The sequence below is a fragment of the Nanorana parkeri genome, unplaced genomic scaffold (genome assembly GCF_000935625.1).
Source record: "Nanorana parkeri isolate BGI_ZX_2015 unplaced genomic scaffold, ASM93562v1 scaffold744, whole genome shotgun sequence".
Classification (NCBI taxonomy): Eukaryota; Metazoa; Chordata; class Amphibia; order Anura; family Dicroglossidae; genus Nanorana; species Nanorana parkeri.
The window spans coordinates 776,780-802,003 of NW_017307012.1; the positions used below are offsets into that span (position 1 = coordinate 776,780).

Genomic DNA, 25,224 nt, shown 5'->3' on the forward strand with positions numbered 1-25,224 from the left:
ACATACATACATACACACACACACACACACACACAATATATCATGAATTTTAAACCATATTATGTACTGAAAATGTACATTAGTTTGTAAATTATTCATCCTCCTAATGTCCCATGTGAGCAGAATCCACATACGTTTGCCAGGATATACAAATGTCTCAGCTTCTGCCAGATCAGACAACTCACAAAAGCTTTGAAAAGACTATAAATCTCCTTTAAGCTTGAAACCTAAAAAGGAGAACTATGAGATGAGTGATTTCCACTCACCTCATAGTTCTAGCCGACCTGTGACAATGAGACTGTCACACTTTTATTTATTTTTTTAGTGACATTTTTTTTTAGTGACCCCATAGTTCTCCTTTAACAAAAGGTTTATCAACTTGTCTCAATCACGTTGACTCTTTTTTTAGATACATTTTTCATAACTAGTTTGGCAAACTGCCACTTGATATACTGGAAAGTGGCAGATAAGCTAACATACTGGTCCCCTGGACCATGACTAGGCCCAGACAGACAGACATCTCACCAAGAATAATAGGCATCAGACCACTGGCAGGGAAAACCCAGCTAATGGTTGAACATTATGCACAAGCTTTTTTTTTTAAAGATTAAATAGAATAATTGGCACTTGCTTGTGCAGGAAGAACACAATTAACCAGAGCTACAGACATGTATAAGCTCTTATTTCCACCAAGAAAACCCTAAGGCCCCTTTCACAGGAGCATTCCGATTTGGTCCGCCTGTTAGTTTTTGAGGTGGATCTGATCAGAAGCCCGATGTTATTCTATGGGCAGCCTGATCTAAACAGATGTGCTTTCATTTACATCCAATTACCCCCAACTCCGGCCAGGTCCGGAAAAACAAAATGGATCAGGATTCCGTTCTGGCGAACCTGATTGAGGCGGATCGGGCTTAATTTGATGTAAATGGACAAATGTCCATTTAAATCCAACTCCCTATAAACCAAGATGGGTCTGGTAACTTCAGATTTTTCCTTCATCCATTCTGATCAGCAGGGGATGTGTAGGGGCCCATGTGAAAGGGGCCTTACAAAATCCAGCCAGCACAACTGATACTTGAATTAGTTCAAAAGATTGGATCGTGTACAGGCACACTTTGATAACCTGGATAGCCCTTTGAAGATAGAGCTGAGTGAACAATATACATGTTCAGACACAAACCTATTGTGGTTGTTCACTTCACTAGAATTATTACTCAATACTCACCAGAAAATGGATTTTTGCCAATAGTTAAAACATTCGGCAAAGACATCATAACCAACTGCTGTAAAGATTCCTGTAAAGAAAAAAAAAAGAAGAAGAAATATCACTGACAATGTTTAACAAATACGTCAATGCTTAGGAAGTTAAATCACAATGTTTAGCAAATATCTCACTATGAAATATAAATAACCCAATAAAAGTATATACTTCCAAAACATGTAATGTCCTTATGGCAAAGCTGCATTTAGAAATGCTCCAGTAAGAAATAAGTGTCATGCCAGCCTCAGCATGCCCTTAAAACATGGGTTTGCCACTTTGAACTTTATTGCAAATCTCCAGTGGCAGCCAGAATAAGGAAACAATATGAGTAAACACAATCATATGTTGCATTTTGAGGCTTACTCCTCCCCTCTCTATCTCTATTTGCAAATCCATCATACTAACAAAAGTGTAAACTAAAGACAAAAGATGTAAACAGTTAATGCAGAACTGTAAAATAAATAAATATGAATAGCTCAGATAAAGAAAAAACAAACCAAAAAAAAAGCTTAATTTTGCAATACTCACGTTAACGGGTCATTCACAACACGCATGCACATTATGCTCTGTATAACATCTGCATTGTGTAGGGGCGGTGTAATACATTGTTACAATCACACTGTTTACAGTCTCTCTTTTTTAAACTTCATTACAATAACAACAAAAAATGAATGCAACGTTATGCACCGCAGCGTGTTGCAACAATTTTTCCCTATGTGTCCTTGCATTTAGCCTGCATTGATCAATTATCAATGCAGCTCAACGCACATGATATTAATGAGCCCTTAACAGCTGTCCCCCATAGCAAAGGTGGTCATACATTGTACAATTTTCATTCAAAATGTTTAGTTTCTGGCACGAACCCTCATTCGTTTATACCTAGACTTCTCCATCAAGCATAGTCAAATGTTGATTTAGGAAATTGTTTGTTATCCATACTAACCAGCCAATTTTTGAGGTACGACGGAAATAATTTTCTTTTGTCTTTTGCGCATGTGCTGTGTTCTTGCTGAGATTTTTGATGAACGAAAACCCGACTGATTCGTTCAGTCAGAGAAAAGTTTTCCAACTCTATCACAAAATGAAAAACGGAAATCGGTGGTGTACCATCAACTGTTCGATTTTCGTTTGCAATAATTTGATTAAAGAAAAGTGCGGGGATTGTGTGCATGCGTTTGTTGGGGCAGTAATTAGAAGCCAGACTTTAATACATACCTGTAATTATAAAAGGTCAAATACAACTATTTCACGAATTAACATAGTCCACAAGTTGTCACGTGATTATTGGTGTCATTAAAGGCCTTTCTAACAAATCTTATTAAAGCACAACACCAACTAACAAGTATTCATTACTACCATCTGGCAGATCTGTGGACAATAATGCAGTACCCGATTCCTGATGCCTGAATTCATGAACTATGTGATCCTCTCCATATTACACTAATCTGCATGCACATGTTACAAATGTGTGATTTCCAGAGAAAGATGTGATTTGTGGTCTTCAATTCACTTATCTTTCATTAGCTATCCTGTCCAAGGAGGCTGCCGATATATCCATTGTGCCCATTTGGAAATGGTTAAAGGGCAACTCCAGACAAAAACAAATTTCCCCATTTTGGATGGAATAATACAGGGCTCAACCTACATTAAAATATTCCTCACCATTCATTAAATACCCTCAAGTGTACACTACATTAGAATACATGGCAAAAACTGAGACCAGTGGCAACAAGCACCATTGGCGTCTCTGACTGGCTCCCTACATCGCGAGGCTGTGCTGGAGTGATGGGAGATCCCCAATCCATATTGCGCCGATTCTCATCTTTCAGTCCTTTTTTGCAAGTCAAGCACACAGCAATATTTTTTCTATTGAGGACAGAGGAGGGCTTTGCCTGGACCTCGCTCTAAGTACGCTTGCCAGTAGTCATTCTTTTTCTTGCTTTACTAGTGAGCCACTGTACTGGAACGAACATGCATGTCAAGAGCCTTGAATTCATTGACTGCATTTTTGCCAATTGGTGATGACTCAGTGAAGTACAGATAATGATGGCCCTGGAGATTACTGGTTTAAAAACTCAGATGGCATCGGCATTTCTATCCTTACAAGTTTCCTTTAATTTTGCCATAGGAACTGTAGAAACATGAATGTTGTGTACATGAAAGCATTTTGCTATTGACAGAAGTTATTGCAATCATTTGGCTATTGACAGAAGTTACTGGTAGCCAAGTGGCTGAGTGGTCAGGCTGGTGGCTAAGTACTTAGCACTCTCACCCATGGTTCTGTGTACTGTATGCAGCCCTGTGAAATATAATCACATCTTTGTCCCAATCTTCTTTCAGGTTTTGAGTCTTTGGCCCTGTGATTGGCTGGGCTCCAATAATGTAACTGCTGGGCATGCATACAGGAGTTACTTCATCTCAGCATGCTGGATCGGTGTACACAAAAAGAAAAACTTGCTGAATGGTAGCAAGAAGCCTTTAGGCAGAAGAGACTTACACAGTCTCTTCTGTAGATTGACGTTTTTGATTTTTACAAGTTTACTTCCACTTTAATAACACAAAGGGCAACATCCAAGCAAATAAATAAAATTACAAAACAAAAGCAGTTAAATAAAACTTCCTTTCACATTCTGTACCCAGCCCATAGTGTGCGTGTATTTTATAGTGACTTCCATGGAATGTCAGATTTTTCTATAGCAGAATTAATGGCACACCACAAAAAAGCCATATCTTAGCAAACCAGATGTCTCCAGAACACAGATGGATTTATTCAAGTTAAGGGAACAATAGTAGTATTCTTGTAGAATCCAGCATGGAAGGACAGGTTAGGAGGTTTGTACCATTAATAGACCATTGCATGTTCACTTAGGAAGAGGCAGATGACAGTGTTGTGATTGATGTTGCCGTCTGAGCCTCCTCTTCCTCTTTAGAATCATATGATATCACAACGCTTGGCTTTGGGATAAGTGGAGGAAGAGACACATAATTGGCAGAAGAATTGTAATATTAGCCTTTAACCGCAGAACAGCAGCCTGTTCATAGCTTATGGGAGAGTGAACTGGCTAACGCACAAAAATGACTCTACTGGTACTAATCCTATTCAACACCCAACCTCAAACCCTCCCAACAGATCATGTTTGTAGCTGTATCATCAGTGAGAACAGCTGATGCAAGGACACTGATTAAATTAAAGCACAGCACCTGTGTGAGTAGGCTCTGACAGAAGCCACCATTCGTTAAGGTGGCCATACACTCTACAACCATCGCAAGACCTTAGTCTTGCGATGGTTGTACAGGGATTAAAAAAACGTACGATCTGCCTATCTTGGACAGGCAGATCGCACTCTCGATCATCGCAAGCCCGCCCCCCTGAGGGGCGGGCTTCCGATGACCGCAATGCTGAACGGCAGTGTGCGCGTGCGCACACCGGCCCGTTCGGCATTTGTCTTCCGAGCACCGTTCTAACCAGCCGAGAATCGTACGATTCCTGGCTGGTTTTCGAACATGCTGGTTCGACGGAAGACGTGCGACCGTACAGTAGAAACGGTCGCACGTCTCCGTTCACACTGCTCGATTCTCGTACGATCGCGGGATTTCCCGCGATTCTCGTACGAGAATCGAGCAGTGTATGGGCACCTTAAGTTGCATACCAGAACTAGTATGTGGCACATGAGTCATGGGATAGCTGCTTCTATCATGGCCTTTTTTCACATGGGTGTTTTGATCCACAAGCTATCCCCATTAAACCTGTAATTAGCAGGAGGTGTAAATTCACATCCTAGTTTGTGGTGTATTTTCCAAAACAAGGGCATAGATCTCATGCTGCCACAGCAACCTGTTAAATATTGAAGTGTGGTGTATTTAGTACGTTGCCCTGCTTCTCCCGCCTGATTGTTGTTAGTTCAGGCTGTGGTTCCCACTCCGAGCCTTACCATATTGTTAGCTAAATGATGTTCTATCCCATGCAGAGTTAGAAAACTCTGGAGAAAGGTATTTTCACCCCACAAGATAGGACAGAAATCATCAGTTATAATGTGCCAGGTTGGCATGAACTACATTGGATTCTACTCTTGACACTGCCTGTGGATCTTGATTCAGCAAGTTTCCGTACTGTCTGTACGGGCACAGCAGATGATCTCGCACCCCCCCATTATAAAAGACACCTTCTTGTGCCTGTGAGAATATTTTGGGTATATGAATTTGCACTGTATGATTGCTGTGACCAGTAATTGTTCTTGATAGAGTAGGCATGTGACTTCACAGGTGTCTCTCTCAGTCTCTCAAACACTCCCAAAATCCGGCAGAAGCCAGGAGCATATTATTCTGGGGAGAGACACTGTGTGGCAGCAACTTTGCAAGTTATAAGTATTGTTAGTTAGAGTTTAAAGGAGAACTATGGGGTCAGTGTTTTTCCCCAATAGTTCTCCTTAGGGTAACGGGAGGACACAAACTAGCGTCCTCCCGTTGCCCTAAGCTCAGTATACCGCGAGCTACAGCTCGCGGTATACTGAGACGCCGCACCTGGAGCGGATCCCGACGTAGATGACGGGATCCGCCCAGCTGCGTGAGTGACAGCTGGCTCTGCCTACCTAGAGGCAGAGCCAGCTGTACCCGCCCCCTCCCCCGTCCGTTCCGCCAGTCAGCGCTGGCAGATTGGAGCGGGGAGAGGGGAATCCAGCCCCTCCCCCTGTCATGGCAGAGAGCCGTGACAGGATCGAGAGGTGAGGGAACCCGGTATGTGTTCCCTCACCTCCTGATCTACTGAGCCGACCTGTGACAGTCTCATTGTCACAGGTCGGCTTAGAACTATGAGGTGAGTGGAAATCACTCGTCTCATAGTTCTCCTTTAACAAGCCAGGATGTATTTTTATTTGAAGCGTTTTATTGCTGTTGGCAAGCTACCTTATCGGTAGCTTGTACGTTATTGGATATTAGAATTGCTGGTTATATATTTCTGATACTGGAAGTGCAATACAGCTGGTTGAGGCCATTTTTAAACTTAACTCACCACAGGGAATCTATCTGTACACAAAAAATTACTTGGCTTTCCATCGCAACACGCACTGACATTACAAAACAAAATCCACAAATTAAACGGTAAGATTTTTTTTTGTGCTATTTTGGCAAACTAGTTTAACATGGACACAGTTTTATCTATAAGGTACTTCACCTTATTGCTGATAAGACAAGTTTTTTCTTTTGGACAAAATCAGAGACGGTTAAGCACAAGATGCCAAACATGTATTAGCTGTAGCTGCCAAATTTTGAAAATATTATGATAGAGTTTGGCATTTGCTACATGGATGATTACAAAGAAAGAAAAAATAATTATGAATATATAAAAAGTACTTGTAACCAAATTAAAGCTCCAATGACAAAGGGTTCAATTTGGTTTGTGAGCGCTACAGAAAAAAGTCTCTAAGTGCAAAGTTTTGGATTGGAAAGGGAAACTGGTTACTGGAACTTGTAGTACCGACCTCTTAATACCTGACAAAGACCTGAAATACACTGGAAGAAAACACGCTACAAATCTGTTGAGTCGGCTTAAAATTATTTCATGGATAAGCACCTGCTGTGGGTTCTGTCTCTGCAACAAACACCAAGACCAGGATAACTACCAATGCACAGATATAAAATGTAGCCCAAGTTTACATATATTTTACTGGAAAGCAAATGGATTGTGAAGAGACTAACTATTGCCATTGACAGCGTCAGCAGATCAAGTTACTTCAGGAGTTAAACAACCCCTATTGGTACAAGGATGAATTAAATTATATACAGCATGCATTAGTCCACCATTAACTGAAATTGTAGCTATGAGTAGAGTCTGGTGGGTCGAAATCATTCATTGGTTTTCAATACATCTCAGGAATTCCACCAGCAAGATCTCCCTCAGAGCGCCCAGTTATAACCCCGCCACTGTGTAATTTCACTCCTTCTGTTGCATTCTTATAAAGGGAAACAAATTAATAATCTAACAAGAGTGTAAGATCTCTTTAGAATGACAAAAGAGCGTGGACTTGGAAAATCATGTGCAGCAATCTCATCACCCCAGTCTGTGAGATATCTGCTACCTGTACATGGTTCCAGCTGTGGATATACTATTTGTACATACTGTGCAGCAGCAAAAGAATCCTCATTTAAAAGCAAAATAAGCTCAATTATATTAGATGTGAGTCCGCTGGGCCACCTTTTTGCTATTACAAAGACGTGGGCACTGCTCACGCTTAGGGCAGATGAAAAGATACTTATTCAAAATGAACAAAATGTTTGTACTTTGGTAGTAGCACCGGGGGGCCTTTAGTGACTTTGCCCATCACTGGATACAAACACATGACATCACATACATATGCAATCAACGTTTTGAGACAGGATAGCATTGTGACATCACTGTTATCCTGGTGAAAGTACCCTGCGTGCTCTGAAACGTCAATTGTATACATATGTGACGTTATGTAAATACATTCTAGCTGATTATTTTTGCTGCCTTGGAGTGCTAGTGACTACTCTTCTAAATGCTATTCTCACATGGCACCATTTGTGATTGTCACTCTGACTACCACGTCATCAATTTGGTCGCTAAGGCTAATAGTAGTGTGGTTGGGAACTACGCTTTCTGCCCAGTGATAGCTTGCATTTCCACTAATATAGTGTCCACCTCAAAGTCACACAACAAAATTAATGACAAAAAAGACGTAGGTAAGAGCTGCTGCAGGATGCATATTGTTAGTGCTATATCACTGTCTTGCAGCGTTTGTTAGTAATTAAAGCAGACCTTTACCAACCATATCCTCCAAACATCCTAATTTATAGGATTAAACCAACCAATAGCCCTTAAAGCAGGACTTCCAGCATCAAAATAATTGTTTCTCTCAGTCCCCTACCCCTGCACAAAGTGCACTCTTTAGTTATCTTAACTATCTAGCTAAATACCTTTTTTTAAGAAATGTAATGTAGTGGTCACATGACCAATCCAATCCCATTCTTCTCCTTTGTGTAGTATAATGGTGAGCAGGGAGCAGCGAGGCATGGACTACATATCCAGAGGTCTGGTGCAGTTTATGCCGCTGTGGGCATGGCAGCTGCACTGTTTGGGCCAATAGTAAAGACCACTGGCTGCATCATTATGTTACCCCATAGTACTGAGAACTACAAGGGGGCATTAAGTGACATTAAACCCTTTTTTAACATAAACCAATACTGTAATGTGTGCCTTACTGTAATCCATGGTAGTTTCCCTTCTCTTTGCTGCTCTTCCTTTTAAATCCTCATGTCTTCTCATGCTTGGGGAGAACTTCCCTTTTCAGCTCAGGGCCTCTTCCTGTAGTGCTGGCTCAGGTTACAAACCTATAGACAGACACCATGTATCGATTCCTGAGACAAGGCAGTCTGCTGCAAAACAGAAGTTCTGCCCAGCATGAGAACAGATACAGATTTAAAAAGGAAGAGCAGCAAAGAGAAGGGAAACAACCATGGATTACAGTAAGGCACACATTACAGTATTGTTTTATGTTAGGATGGTAGAGGCCAAATGTTACGCAACAGGAAGGTCCCAGAAAACTATTGCCGAGGAGAGTACACATAGGTGCCCTGCATGCAGAACATGAGCTTTAATGCACAGGAAAAAAAAAATTGAGTCAGAACCCCCATTGCAGCAAACTTATTTCAGATGGTGTAAAAGGTCTACATAAAGACATCAGATTTGTCTGCTCCAGAGAGACACTCAAGTAATACTTCCCAATACAAAAAGGATTCATCTGTCCTCACTAAAGAAGAGGAATAGGAAAACTCATCCCTCTCTCAGAGTAGATTAAACCTTAGTCAGCTACTGTTGCTCAGAAAGCTTCCTGAAGAATACAATCCTGCACAGCATGTGAAGTATGCAGAAAATGCTGAGGCAGGTCAATTACTGTGCAAGGCCAGTGGTCTATTTCAAATGGGCGTGCAGATAACTGATGAGTTCATTGTTCTAGTATCAAGCTGAGGGATAACATACCCAGGGCTTTTTCTTTTCCATTTAGAGAAGGCAAAAATACATGGCCACTTTACCTTTTATATAATTCAGTTGCTAGCAAAGTGTTCTCTTTAGGAATTGCTGACCATAAACTAAGGGATAAAAATGATCTGGATGCCACGGTCCAGGAAATGTTATCCTTGTTACAAATACATCCTTTTTTACTTTCAGGGCTAGGAACCTTTTAGCACATAATATATAGGCACAGGACACACTTCGTTACATTAGGGGGGTGGGGGTTTGCTGGTGGAGCACACTAAGCGGTGGAGGGGGGGGGGTTTGTGTGCCCAGGTCTGGCTCCAGCTCAGCTGCTGGCAATAAGCGATTACAATGGTTGCTAGGAGCTGAACGGGAAGCTGGCCAGAGTGCCCCAGGTTGCCAAGAGCTGGGCAGGGAGAAGTGTATGGCCCTTACACATCTCCCCGCCCTGGCTCTTAGTAACCTGGGATGCTCTAGCTAGAAAGGGGTTGGGCAGGCACACTGCAAACATTGCGCAACAGAATGGCCATGCCACTATGCCTGCTGCCCTCCCACATAATCCCAACCTGGATTAGTCCAGGTTGGGGTCATGTCCAGCCACCCCCCAGACTAGGCCTGGGGGTTGGGATGCTGGAGCACGGGAAGTGTTTTGTTAGGCCTCAAGCATTGGAGGAGGCCTGTGCTGTTGTCAGAGGAGGAGAACCAGGGAAGCTGATGGCTGCTGGACGTGCGGAGAACAAAGTGGACCTCAGGAGCAAGTTTGGTGTCTCTCCTGCTGAGGATCTGTGCTCATCCCTGTTCATCTACTACTCAAATTCCTATTTGCTGTACTACGAATGGATCTACATTGAATTGCTAGAAGGGACTGGTGAGTCTGGAGTCTATGTCTGTACTACCCTGGATGTCTAGGATCCCTATATTCTCTCTCCCCAGGGTAAAAGATGTTAGTAAAAGTTTTTCAGCATTATACTTCTGGCTTGGAGATCAGCTTTGTGGGCAGTTAAAAGCGAATGGGGCAGCTGAAGACCAAAACCACTAGACAACAATTGATGACCCGGGTTTTTCTGGCGACTCCCTCGGTGGTGAGTGCTACAAGTGCATCACACAGTTTACTTTTTTTTAAACTTTATTCAGTGTGCAAAGTGTACAATCCATTCAGGTCTTTGCACAGCAGCACAGTGTGCGCTGCGATGCGAGTACCTGCGGTGCAACATAGTGTGCAGCGAATAAATGCAGACTGTAGCACCACATTGCACATCACACTTACATTGTGGTATTAATGGGACACATAGAACACAATTATTTGTTATGTGCCCTAGTGGTGACTGATGTTGTTCAGCTGCTGAATAATGCTAGTCACTGCTTATAGTGTGAACGAGCCGTAATAAAGTTTAGATGTTCTTTTAGCATCATGTAGTTAAAAACATATGTTGCCTCATGGTAGTTCTGTGACTTTTGTGTTGTTTAAAAACAAAGCAAAGTCTGACTTCCCCTTTAATCAGTATCCACAGCTAATGACCCTTCACACTGCTGTGCGCAGCAGAAATGTGTCCAATACCACAACAGGGATACTCATTGTGGTGGTGTCAACACACAACTTTTATACAGGAAAATGGCTGGTTTCATGTATACAGCAGTTGCAGATTAGATTTTATTACAGGAAGTGCCTGATGACAAGCTCTGCAGTCACCAACAAGCACTGTGCTTTGAGTCCACAAAGGCAGCAGCAACAGCATAATCATGACTCTTCATCATAACTCTTCTTTGATGGTTGGGATTTTTACACTAGACAAGTGTCCTGGAGGAGACCTTAGATTGTAAGCTCCTCGAGGGTAGGGACTGATGTGAATGTGCAACTTTGTAAAGTGCTGCGTAAATTGTCGGCGCTATATAAATACCTGTAGTAATAATAATAAACTTCAAAATGTATAGGGCTTTCATAGACAGACCTACATCTCTCTTCATAAGGAACACCAGAATCTCTATCCTGCTAATGTTTACATCCACTCATGGCACTAAATGGCCTCATTAATAATAAACAAAAGTGCCAGCTTTAAAGCTTTACATAGAATGGGAAAACCTTAATACACCTGTAAGGTTTTACTGCTATCTGGGGCTCCATTATTGAGATCTTCCCTCAATTTCTGGGGACATAATTTCACTAGACAGGAAGTGAGGGAAAATCTGCAACAAGGAAACAGACAATAAAAGCTGACAGAGGCTGTACCATTCCCCTACTTAAAGGGACATTAACCTCAAAAAAATGTGTCCCTCCCCCAATGTTAAGTAAAGTACTTACCTTAAATGATGTTTCTTAATCCGATCTTCGTCTTTCCTGTCGTTTTCAGCCTTCTCTCCAGCGCTGCTGCAGGTCTCTGATCCAGCGCCGTCTCCTCTGTCCTTGCTGGCACTTTCTGTCCCACGGTGTCTGCAGGCAGGTGCATGCGTCCATATACCTACCTTGTGTCTCTCCTCGTCTACTGGCCGAAAATCTGGACTGCGCATGCGCCTGCCCCATGATGCTTTGCGGCCGCCAGAGAATTTGCACATTTTCGGACGGGAGCGCACGGGGAAGACACAGGTAAGTATTAACCTCTTTTAAAGCGATTTTATTATTTTTTTACACTTTTTGCATATATCTACTGCTTTTACTTCTGCCTGTGTTGTTGTAAGGCCCCTTTCACATGGGCGGTGTCCATTCCAATCAGCAGGGGATGTGTTAACATCCCCTGCTGAATTGGAGCAGAACGGAATGGATGTCACTTTCGTGTCAGTTCTGTTTTTTCCCCAGAGTTTTACGGACCCATGTTCGGTCTATGGGCAGGCGGATGTAAAACAGACATGTATCGGTTTATATCCTTTTATCTCTGTTTTGCAACAATTGGGTCCAAAAAAAAGGGAACTCTCTTCATAAAGATAATTATGGTTTTTTTAAAAATCCCTTGATTCTTACTGGAAATGCTGGCTTCCAGAACTGGAAAAAGAAGAAAAAAAAGGGAAAAATTAAGATAAATTAACCTCAATGGTGGTCTGATTATTAATATTTTTTTTCCTTTTTCGTTCCATCTTTTTTTCGTTTTTTTTTTTTACTTTAAAAATTCCCGCTGGTTCCACCCCCTGCGATGCGGACGCTCGAAAGGGACGGAACCTGGAAGACGGATGCCGGCATCAGCCGGAGGACACAGCGGGGATAGTGGACAAGGTAAGAGACGCTACGCTGTAATCCCGAGTGTGGCTCGGGGTTACCGCTTATGATACTGAAAATTAACCCCGAGCCACACTCGGGAATACCGCCAAGGAGGTTAATTACAAAATGTTTATGATCCAGCCAATATCTCTAAACACAGGCTACCGCCAGATGAAAATTATTATTACAGGCTATAAATGGTGTATTCAATTTCAAATATTACAGCCTTTTCAAGAAATTATTTCTATACTCGAGCTGGATGTAGAATAGATGCTTTTATAAGGATAAGGGGTGGTATAGGAGCATACTGTTTTGTTTCTATATAATATGCAATGACTCACATCTACTCCAGCATATAAGGCTGAAGGTTATTACTTATTACTCATTTTACCAACTATTACTGCTGTATCTTGTAGTGTTTGAAACGTGATGAAAACACTAGGAAAAAAATGCAAGGATTTATTGCAGCTTTGAGCAGCTTTTTGTGAACGAACAGGAAGACAGCACTATGGGGGTGAATTACGGAAGAGCCCTTGGTTGAAGATTGAAAGTCAGAATTCTAAGATTAAAAGGTCAGAATTCTGAGTTTGAAACTTAGAATTTTAAGCACAGAATTATGACTAAGTCAGAATTTCGTTTCATATTTTTTAGCATGGCCCCAGGGCTCTTGCACAGTGAATGAAGCCCAAGGAATTAGAGAGAATTTGCAACCAAAGCTCAGCAGGCAGAGGCACATGCCACTCCTGTCCGTGCCAGATTTGCCAAACTCTAAACGTGGTTAAAATTGCCTACAGTTACAAGGCTTAAAACCCTTTCAAAAGTAAGAAAGTGTTCTTACTTCATGAATCTGAAGTTAGCCTTACAGGTCTTTGTCAAAGACCTTGACATGAATCAGCTGCAGTGCCCCACACTGGCTCTAAGGATTGGGAAGAATTGTTTTGTTTTACATATACTTCTCTTCTTAGCAGATTGCCATATCATTTTGTGGTATCATTTTGTACCCAAAGCTAAGTTTTGCTTAGAAGATTGTTAAAAAGAAAACAATTAAATCCCGGTGTAAATTTCTCAGTGCCATTCACTGCAGATCTTAATGAACATTTTAATTCAAAAGAAATATCCACTTTTTCTTCCTAATCAAGTCGAAACAGGTGGAGTTCTATACAGTACTTAGGTGCACAACACCCCCAGAAATCTCAGTCCTGCTCTTGTACTTAGTTCACTACTTTTCACAGCAGTTTGTCACTTAAAAGCACTTGGAACTCCCACTTATCAGTGTGAGAAGTTAGTGAACGGGTTTATCTACAAACAGGAGGCAGGTAAAGAATCTGCAATAATGTTTCTTAAATACAATAATGTTTCTTAAAATACATGGAACTTATACAGATGACCTGAAGGGGACAGTATGTTTAACCCTCCACAAAAGTAACAGCCTCAATTCAAGGTTATAGCCATCTTCTAAGTAAGAACAAATATTTTACCTGGTAGTACGATTTGATTTGTTTCACCAGAACTGACACATTTTGTATCCTCAGGGTAGCATCATTATTGATCTTTTTGTATATTCTTTGAATATCAGCTTTAGGATTTCTGTAAGAAAAAGAAAAAAAAGCAGACATTAGCTTTAAAATGTAAAACAGACTTTAACTTAAGATTTTATGATAGAAGTATCAATAGTAAACATGTATGCACAAACTGTAACACCCAAAGGGTTAACTCTTGTATGCAGTTTATTGCAGCGTATCAGTGCTTAGATATAGGTTATAGCTACATCAAGTGTGCTTTTAACTTCCTATGCACTAAACTTAAATCTCAAAAGAATGTTATCAGCCTTCCCAGTTCTTTTCTATAGATTCAAAATGAAAAAAGGGAGGACTGATATTCTTTTCTATAGATTACAGAATACCTCATCCCATGTTATTGAAATAAAAATAGGGGAGATGTTCTGATGTAATAGCACACGTCTTGTCCTAGAGTGACAATGCTGCTTCTTCCAGAGTGCAGTAAGTGAGTGTTATCACCCTAGGACAAGAAGTGTGTTACTTCAGGTGACAATAAAAAGGAAACAAATCCTGAAAACGAGCAAACGAATTCAGCCACTAAGGATTTGTAACCTGCAATATATTACAATTTTGTTTTTGGGTTTAATTTACCATAACTGTAATTTTTCTAATGTTTCCATACAAAGCTCAATGTTTAACTGTGTGTTGGTATGTAATTCCAGATTAAGATAATCTGAAATTACAGCTTTGGTTTCCTTTATTACTATTACTTGCTATAGCACTATCACCTCCCATTGTGCTGTATAAAGCAACAGCACAATAAATAAAGTGTTGACAGCTGTATGTACTCGTCACTAGAAGTACCAGAGTAATAAGCAACAAAAGCAGACATAGCTCTTCCCACATGAGTTTACATGCCCTTTCACTTTTACAGGCCCTCCAAACTAGAAGCAATTATTACTGGTAGCTATATGTCCTTGTTGAGTGCATCTATAAACCAGTTATGAAATATATTCAATGTGGAAAACCTCTTCCCTTGTATCTTCAGATGCTTATTTGCAGAACTGACACACATGGAATCGCTGTTAATCAGCTGTTTTATCAGTGCTACCAAGCAGCTCCAAGGCTAACTGGGACCAGCAGTGCTGTTCAGATTCTTTGGTAGACAGAAACGAGCTTCAGAATCCAATTGGTTTCCAGTAAAGGCTCTGTTGTGTGGCAGTAGACCACCCAAAGGGTGGGAAAGCTGAGTGCCAAGGACTGGAAACTTCAAAGATGCTCAGAATGCTCTGCTAAAAGGTAGAGACATTTCTTCATGTATGTGGAAAACGTATTTAAACTGATAGAGAGGAAGACACAGCCAACCTGTTGAACGGTTCCAATTTCCATTCTGATATTTATCTTCTGCACCTGGCTGTCATGCTTTCTATCTATAGTTGCCAGTATCCCCATCTTCAGGATGGTCCTGAAACCAAGTTAATAACTATGTAGGCCAGGCCGTGTTTTCTGGTCCCGAGTTTCATCTCTCCACTCTAGTAACACGGTTCCACTCTTCAGGGCATAAACGTGATGTTAAACAGCGAAGAACAACATGTCAAAAGGCTGTAGCCCTTCCATAAGCACTTTGACATGCCTTTCAGCAAGGGATTACATAAAACTCAAAATAAAGGAAACGTTGATCTTTTCTGATCTGACCTGAACATAATGGAAATATTTTTGGACAGTACTGACATTACACCTATGGATTATGCTTTTTGGACTTTCATATGGATATATTCAATAAGAGTGTAAAAAGTAATTGTATGCAAACGTGATAACTAATCAGATTTCAGTCTGATAGAGTAAGATCAGGAAACAGGATTTCCGATAGGCTGCTCAAGTTTTAAAATTTTTCACATCTTTGCTGACGTGCCGATTTAACTTGAATCCCAAATCAAGGTTCCTAACCATGATTACAGGACAAACATTTCAAGGATATAAAACAACAGTTCTTGGCAGGCTAAGATTAGTGTCTTCAGTTAAAATTATCATGAGACCAGTCAGTTTACAAAGATCCTGGGTATGGTCATTATGTGCTATACGGGAACATATAATATTAAAAGACAGCATGACTAGCTATTAGGATAAGAGTATTAATAAAGTTAATAAGGGTTTATTCTTTCACATGACCACAACTGACATCTGTGCCAAAAACCACATCAAGTACAGCGCTGATCAGTTCAGCCATTATACACCGTGAACTATATGGAAACACTAAGGTATATTAGTGGCAGAGTATTAGAAGTCTGTAATTTTCTTTTGTGAAGCCGTGCCTCTGTGTCCGACTGCTGAAGTGAAACACAGTGTTCGAATCATTACAACTTTGAGGGTCCAAGCAACCCCTAATCTGTAAAAAAAACATATATGGCCTCACGTGAGGATAGCAACATTTAGATGGGTCCCTTATTTCTTTCTTATCTAGGTTTTCTGAAAAACAGTCATGGGTAATCACTATTTTTAATAAATAAACCTTGTACATATATCTACAGCCATAAGCACAAGTCGATCAAAGTGCACTGACTACTACTGTAAGAGAGAAACTGAAATATGGGCTGTCAAAGCAGAAGCCAATATGAATGTACTAAATTAATAACTAAAACAAGTAGATACAATGGGTCAGATATAACTAAATATGAATTGGCTGTATTTTCCCTCAGTTTGTCACCTTCTGTGTTTTGCCTGTTTGTTTAAAAAGCAGCGGTATGGCCATGATAAGTCCCTACTGCTTTAAAACTGGACCACTTTAGCCCACCTCAGGGATAAACATAACCTCCCTATGATTGCTAGAATATAAAAAATAAATGCCACAGTCATGCGACTCCTGAGTCTACTCTCTTTTGTTCACTTCTGGCAGGGCCTTTCTTCAAACGTCCACATCATTGCCTGCGTAACGTGGGCACTTCCTATTGGCTGTTCAGTGGCAGGGAGCTCTCAGGATCCAGAAGAGAAGTGACTTCAGTACAATGCGGTGGTAGGGAACCTATGGTCCCCGCACCTGGAAACGGTGGTGGCAATGGAACTGAACAGGGGACGTAGGCAAGTATATCTTGTTTCACCAGGTTAGAAAAACAAAACTTCTTGCAGTATTGGTTAAAGGGAAGTGGGAGAGGGGACATACTGTATATTGCCTGGAATGGGGCTTTAAGTTTATTTAGTTTGCAGCATTTGAAGATGTAAACAGCCTGGCGGGTGGGCTTCCTTATAATAGGTGTCTGCGGGGAACAGCAGTATTTTTAATGGGATTATGCACTCTATGTTTAGAGGAGACAGTTCACATTGCCAGCAGGAAGAAAGGTAGTGAGCTATTCGTTCCATAAATAGTTGATTTAGATACAGACACAATATTGACCTCTTTGATTTCAGATAACAGCCAACCCTAGCCAGTTTTCTGTTTTTGCAGTTTGGGGAAATTTTTCTTCTGTATATGTCCTAGAGTCGCAACAGGAAGAGCGAGGAAATCTCAGTAAAAGGGACACTCTCCCTTTGACAACTGACAATGTAACCAGTGCCCCCACTTGAAGATGTATTCTCACCTCTTGGTCTGGTGACAATTCAAAAATTTTGGATCCACATCAAGTTCTGTCTTGTAGACAATGGTCACCAGCACAAATACAGAGAGTAAATCTACCAGGCAAGGACAAAGGCAACAAAAAAAAAGCTTGACAGCGTTTCTAATCCTTTCCTATTCTAAATTGGCTATAATATACTATAACTACACCAAACTCTGCAGTTCTGTTTCAGAATTTAAATAACGTGACATGCTTTGTTACACTAATAAAACTATTCCCTGTGGGCATGCATAGAATATCTAGGACTAGCAACAGTAACAGGCGATCCATTATAATAAGATTAAAATAATAGGGGTGTGTAAAAATCAAAATCTTCCTGCAGACACAGGATTCTAGTTAGGAAAATGCTGTTGGTCCTCTGAGAAGGCCGTAAAGTTTTTGTTCATTGTGAAGGTAGGGAGTGTCTGCCTGGGTTTGTCAGCATGTGGTGTTGTTTGGTTGTGAGCTGGTCTTTGACACAGCAGCAAATCAAAGCTCTAACAAGAGCCGTATTAAGACACCAAGCAGCAGCGTGTGACAGAAAGAAGCAGCCACATACCAAATGACAGATCAAAGGGAGGCTGCTGTCATTAACACTCTGCAAGTGAAATCATCATTTCAGAGAAGTCAGTGAGGTTTATGGTAATGCAATCACACAGAGCATGGCATACAAGGCTTGGCTAAAAAACAATCGTCAGGTTTCATTCACACTAGCATTTAAAAATATGCATTTGTATGTGTTTATAGGATTTCTAAATGCAAATAAATGCATGTGATTGTATTGCTCTTATTCAAACTGGGTGTTTACCAGGGTTTAATAAATTGTTTTTTTCTAATGATTTTGGTGTTCTGGTGACATCTATCTACCAATCTTACCTGGGTTTACTCAGAGAAAAGAGAATTCTGTGTGCCCAGGATCCGATTGGAAATTCTAAAGCGCACATACATGCGGCTTAACCCACAAAAAGGCAGGTACATCTAAATGCAGAAGAAAGTGATCTGGGAAGCATAAAGTTTGTTTATACCTCTCAGATAATTCCTCCTTCATTTAAATAACCTAAATACAGGAGTGCTAGTGTGAATGGAGCCCAAAGCTGGCCATATACTGGTAGATTTTCGAACAAAATTTCATGTAAAAAATCTCATCAGAACATTAGATAATGCCATCAGAGATCTGTAGAATGTCGTTCAAAATTTTGTTTGATTTTTACATTGGATTGTATAGCATATTGCTGATTTAAACCTATTAACTATTAGAAAATTAAACAAACATTTTGAATTTTTTTTTCAAAACCAAAAATTCTACTTATGTATGGGAAGCTTAAGAAGGGAAAAAAATGATGAAAACAATGACATAAAATGTCTAACAGTGACCTATACCATCTGTAATTATCTATGTTTTTGAGGTCCAATTCACACTGAAGCAAACTGTTGCGATGCACATTTTTACACACAATAGGCTCCAAAAATACAGTGCACGCATCGGGGAGATTTTGCTACTGTCCAAAAAACATACAAACCTTGGCTTCTGCAAGCAAAGGCTCTAAAAACGTACCTCCCCAGTGGGCTGGGAGTCTAAACTCCACTACTTCAAGCAGTAGTCTACAACAAAGTTTTCAGCATTTGCAAATACCTGCTGACCCCTGCATCACTGCTGAGCCCTGTTTGAGACCTCCCCTGAAAAGGTAAGTTGCCTGACAAGTAAACATATAAAGATTTCAAAACATTTCTGATCTGCACGTTTGTTCTTGATCAGCAACTCAAATCATTGAAGCCAGTGGATCAACATAACAGCAAAATAACCAACAGATAACGGAGGTAAGAAAAGGGCAGGTTAACTTTAAACTAGCCACAGAACCACATGATTGTTTTAGAAAAATGTAGAGCATCCTTTCTATAAAAGCAAACTGACTTTTATAGTGTCCCCATGTGTCTGACATCCACACAAGTTGGATTAAGATCTTGGCTCCTGTGTATGGCCACTTCTTTGCATGCCATAGCTGGATAATTCTTAACCAGGCTGTAGGGTCAGTCGCAATATTGGAGTAGAGGAGTTGAGCACAGATACAGTTTAAAAGCTTTTCAGGTACGGGACACAGCACAGGATATGCATCCTTGCATGTCTTCAACATTTAGAAGAGGTAAATTTACTTCATAAGTCTACTATTACTAAAGCACTTCCCTTTATCAAACCCTTACAATACATATCCATTGAAATGTTCAAGCCATATTGATGATGTACGTTGATATTGGCTCAATACTGCTCACAATATTTTTATATGAGGGAAAGCCATGGCAGCCAACAAATTTATCACAAAGGAAATATTCCACTTAGATCCTAAGTCTGTACTACAGATCTCATGCTATCCAGAGGTTTAGAGAAATAAAGCCAACGCAATCATTTTTGTGCAGAAAAGAAATGCTTGTTGTGGAGGAAATGAATGCCAATATGTTGCTTAGACTTGCTGAGCAGATGGCAGACTGACAGTGGGCCTTCCTCCCCTGAAATTTCCTCCAAATATAGAAGACGAGTCAGATAATGAAGCAGATTACAGACCTTGTTGGGTAGCCAAGCGTGAGCAAGTACACACTGAAAAACAGAAAATGCCACAGTTGCAGCAATGCAAAAACTGGTCAGATGTGAAGGCTAAAAATTGTACTGTATGTAACTTTGCATAAATCATACATAAAGCATACATGTTTCTACTTTTGATTAAGTGCATCATTATCATCTGTTCATGTAGGAGGGAATTCATGAAGAGCCCCGAGGCTGATGTTAAAAAAACTCTCAATTTATAGAATAAATATTATATAATTTACATTTGTAGGTTTTTTTTTTGCTATATAATTTACTGTGTTACATTATGTTCCTACCAATCTGAGCATATGAGACTCATGGATGGCATACCTGCCCTTAGTCCTCAAGGGGTTCTTGCTGATGTTAAAAACTGTTAAGACACTAGGGAATCTGGAGGAGTTGTTGAGGTAAACCTCACAAACAAATGCAACTGTCACCCATAATAGACCATTGGGAGACTGCTTAGTGCACCTTAGTGCTTCTTAAACTACTTGGAAAGATTAAACCATATGCATATGTATGCATTCAGCAAGTTTTTGTTTTATGAAAATAGGAATACATTCCAAATTTTATATTTTAAAAAGGATTGCTATTATAAAAAAATGTTGTGATATAGGTCATAATATTCAGTATATGAATTCCTTATTATTTCTCTTGCCTTTGTTTACATTATTGTCCACATTTGTATGCAAACCAGGCAGTACAAGAACAGAGGATGGGACAAACTATTACCAGCCAAGAGTGCCAACATCAGTAACCTTTTATTCACACACTTTTCAAACTTTTAAATGTTAAAAAAACACTGTCACCATGCCCATTCAGGGTAAGGTGACAGAGTCTATAGGAAGGGACCTTCCTGGCTTCCCTAGACTCACCTTATCTATGTCCCCTTGAGGTTCCTTGCTCCTCTGTGAAGCACCTTGCTCCTCTGCAGACATGCTAAGATTTGCTGGGTTGGCAACACCATCACAGGGGAGCAGCTCACATGCTCCTCCATACCTGGAAGTACCGTATAGTCTTATCGGCTGTGGAGGAGCAAGGAGCTGCAAGGCAAAGGTAAGGTGAGAATATGGGGGAGACATATGCCCTGCATGGGTGTCTCTTTGATACCTTAACCTCAGCCATATGCATATATGTAGCAGCATGGCATACAGCTGGTGTCCCGTGTTTGTTCTGGGAGTACACTCACTTTGCACCCTTCCCCCAGCACAGTGACCGTGCTGTCTCCGACAGTTCCTGATCACCGTTTTATGATCAGGAGCTGGTAGGATGGGCTCTTGATCACATGATCACTATGCTAGCCAATGATTGAAAAAGACCAGGTAGCACCTCAGGCATTACAAACTTTTAAAGGGCCTGCCCCTGTCAGCTGGAAAGGGTTAATAAAAATATGGTGATGCAACTGATAATGCACCCCTTAAGTGTAATAGTTTGTCCCAGCCACTGTCACTTTTGCTGGACAGCTTGGTCCGCATGCGTGTAAAAAAAAAAAAAAATCTAAATAAAGTCATGTTAGATAATAAGAGGAATATACTAAATAATATAATTAAATAACCATTAAAAACTTATGAGAATACAACATTTTTTCATAATACTACTTTTTAATTTTTTTTTCAAATGCTAGAAAGATAACTGTTAATGAATTACACTGAATAGTATGAAAGCCATCACCAGGGCGAGAGCGAGACTATGTCCTCTAGATTTACAACAATAAATGCCAAATGGTTTGTCACTTATAGATATTGTCTGAACTACTACAGGGAATCAAAATGTCAGCTCATAGTTAATCCATTCAAGTTATTGGTCTGTCATCTGGCTCTTGTTTCCAAATTTCATTCATCCTGCTTGGTTACCATCATGCAATGAAAAAGAAAGGAATTTCAGAGCTATTTGCACTGTGTGAATAAATGGCATTCCACCTAAATGTCATAGGAATGCCACAACATACATTATTTAATGTAGCCCTACCAATGACACAGTAGCTGAATTGTATAGGTTTGTTCATAGATTTAAACTTTGTTGCATTAGCAATCTTTATTTTAGTTTTTATGTAAGGCTCTTTTTTATTTAATTTTTTTACACCATGGACAGAAAATGATCGATTAACCCCCTTTTCAAGCCAAATGTCATCAGAAGATTTGCCAGATAAAGCAGATTCAGCATGTGCTCTTGCACACATGGTCCCTGGACGGAGCCACACTTAAGATAAATAAAGATCGGATGGAGACATGACACAAATGTGGGCCGTGGTGACCTGTAGAAGCCTGATGTCTAGAGAACAAACCATTAAAACTTAAGAGGTGGATTATCCTCTGAAGATGCAGGTCCTTCTCCCCAGAGGAGTGTAAGCTCTGGTCATAATTGAAGACCTGGATAATGGCTCCCTGACCGTGGGATGAGTCCTTGGAAAGCAAATAGAGTAAGGATGGGTGAAGCACTGTTGCTTGTGTACAAAAGAGATCAGGAGTATTGCCCAGGGGGGCTGTCACCTGCTAAGGACGGCAACATCTGCCAAGAAAGATTTCACCTTACTACCTGTCCCCGAGACACCAGGACAAAAATAATGCGACTGGTTACCACCTGGAAAGGAAGCTGCAAAACAGTAATGAACTGGATTCCAACCCTTCTTCATTTACAGAAGTTTTTTCCTGCAATCCATGTCCCCATTGAAGAGATTCCCCCATTACTTTTGTGGGAAAACAGACCTCAATAAACCCTTACAGGAAGCAAACTGAAAAAGTTGCCTGATGTTGGGCTTTAAAGAAGAACTCTGGGCAATAAACGTTTTCTTAACCATTGATGTGGGGCTACCCACTGCAAGACTGGAAGGACTGGTCTAATAGCCAGCCAGCCATCTCTGAGGATCAGGTGAGTATAAAACTGTTTTTTTTTTGCACCCAGACAAAAACGAGCACTTAGCCCTTAGTGCAGGGGTAGCCCCACAGCAAGGGTTAAGAACATTTTTGCCCAGGGTTTTTCTTTGACATTGAAAGACTATGCACCCATGGACAGAAGCATTATGCTCAGTTACAAGTGGAGTAGAGGACACCCTATGTCTTTAATACCATGAAACACAATCATAACTGCATAATCCTAAAATCTTGTGCAGTTTACTATAACAAAAATCAAATACTTCACATTTCACTTGACTGCCCAAAGCAGAGAGAGAGGTCACTAATTAAATTTCTGGGAATTCCATTTCCATGGTAACCTTCTGAGACAATGCTTTATTCTACTGGGCATCTATGGGGAGACAGGATTCATGTACTCAGGATCAAAAATATAAATATCCATACAAATCCAAAGTAGGTTTTAGAGGCACTCACGGGTCTTGCAGTGGACATAAGTCAAAGCATCAACATTTTATTGTAAAAATTTCAACAGAGTTCAGTCCTATCAAGTCTTGCTAAAGATGGAGTGAGCTCCATCGAAATGTTGACAGGGGGTGCACTTATGTTTTCCACATGACAACTGCATTTTGGGTAACTGACATTACGAGAATGAATACACCATGTCAATTTTATGTGTCATTTGTTCAAATATATAATTCCTTTTTCTATGGGCACTGTGTGAATGAAGATATACATTTCTCTGTTAAAATATGTTGAAAAAGTCAACAATTTCCACGGTGATCCATGAAAATTGGTGACTTTTTGAACATATCTGAACAAGCAAACATTAGATCTTCATTCAAACAGTGCCTACAGATAAGATACTTTTTCACATGACTGCAACCACCCGCCCCATCATATTATATTCATTTTAAATACATTAGTTGTGACTTAGTGTTTAACACTTCCATCTTGCAGCACTGGGGCCCTTGTCTTGAATCCAAGCCAGGACGCTATATGCATGGAGTTTGAATTTTCTCCCTATGCTTGCTTAGTAGGTTAATTAACTACTGTCTCCATTGTCAGATATGAACCTTAGATTTTAAGCTTTGTGAGGGCAAAGACAGATGTAAATGTGCAGTATGTAAAATGCTGTAACTTGTTAGTGCTGAACAAATGTCTGTAATAAATCATTTTCTTTAAAGGTCCTAATAAAACAAATTACTGGCCTAAGGGCCTATTCCCACCGTAAGACAGTGTGGTGCAATGTATGCATTTTTGTACGTTGAGATATGTTGAGTTACCCAGGCTCTACATGGATCTGTGTGTTGAGGTGCGCTATAAAGCAGGTGTATTGCAGTGCACTGTAAACACATGTGGGGTGCAGCTAACTTTGCATTGCCTTGCACATTGCATTACCGCGTGTTGCTCAGTGTAAACGAGCTTGTAAAAATTATTCTGTTCATCCTTTATCATTTATCCACTGACTTTAATTTAGTTCCATAGGTAAATAAATGTTACCCCTCAGTATGTATACTATTCAAGCAAGCAAGCAAGCGCCACCAAACATATACAAGTAGGAGAGATGATTAAATCCCCAGAGAACTGAACCTAAGCCACATCATTTTGGAGCAATGACTTCTGGGAATACCATTTACATAGGACAGAATCAGTGCTTTACCCACCGAGCATTACAAGCTAGAGGCTCATTAATACAAAGTGTGAGCCCCCATCATCGCACGAGCCATCACTGCGATAACAAAAGCGCTGGGCAAAGCTGGATATGAATTAAAAGGCAATCAATAATCAAAAAGATTTGCACATTTGTAACATGTGGCTGGAATGGCAGGCTAGCAGGTTTTCTTACACCACTTGTAAATCAGGCCTGTGTTCATAAATAATTCAGAACCATAAGCTCTGCATTGCAGCTTTTGAACCAATCATTACTGTGAAAATCTCAAAGAAAAAAAAAATCTGTTTCCTCCACATACCAGGTATCTCTGACCATACTCACTAGTCACAGTCTGCTATGAATAGATCCTTTTTACGAGATGGGAAATTAAATGCCTCACTGGCAAATAGCCTAGTGAAATAGGGCAAATCTGTCTGGCAGTCAATAGTCAGCACTGCAGTAAAGCATAGCCCAGAGCCATTTTACATTTAAAAGCAACCTACTTATGGCAAGTTACATCAGTTTCAAATGAGATTCAACAGACACAATATCCAAAGAGCACAAAAACATTTCCAAAACAAAAAACACAACACTGTGAAAAACTAACCACATAATG

The 25,224-nt window shown here is 40.4% G+C and overlaps 1 protein-coding gene across 2 annotated transcripts in view; it reads right to left on the reverse strand.

The window, feature by feature from the left end:
- CCDC88A (coiled-coil domain containing 88A) overlaps positions 1-25,224 on the reverse strand; it is a 134,396-nt gene that overhangs the window by 74,348 nt on the left and 34,824 nt on the right. For both annotated transcript variants that reach the window (XM_018564339.1, XM_018564337.1), the window contains exons 3-4: positions 13,920-14,028; positions 1,226-1,295 (exon numbers count right to left, since the gene is read on the reverse strand). In XM_018564339.1, coding sequence (XP_018419841.1) covers positions 1,226-1,295; positions 13,920-14,028 — 179 coding nt within the window. The remainder of the gene's footprint in view (positions 1-1,225; positions 1,296-13,919; positions 14,029-25,224) is intronic.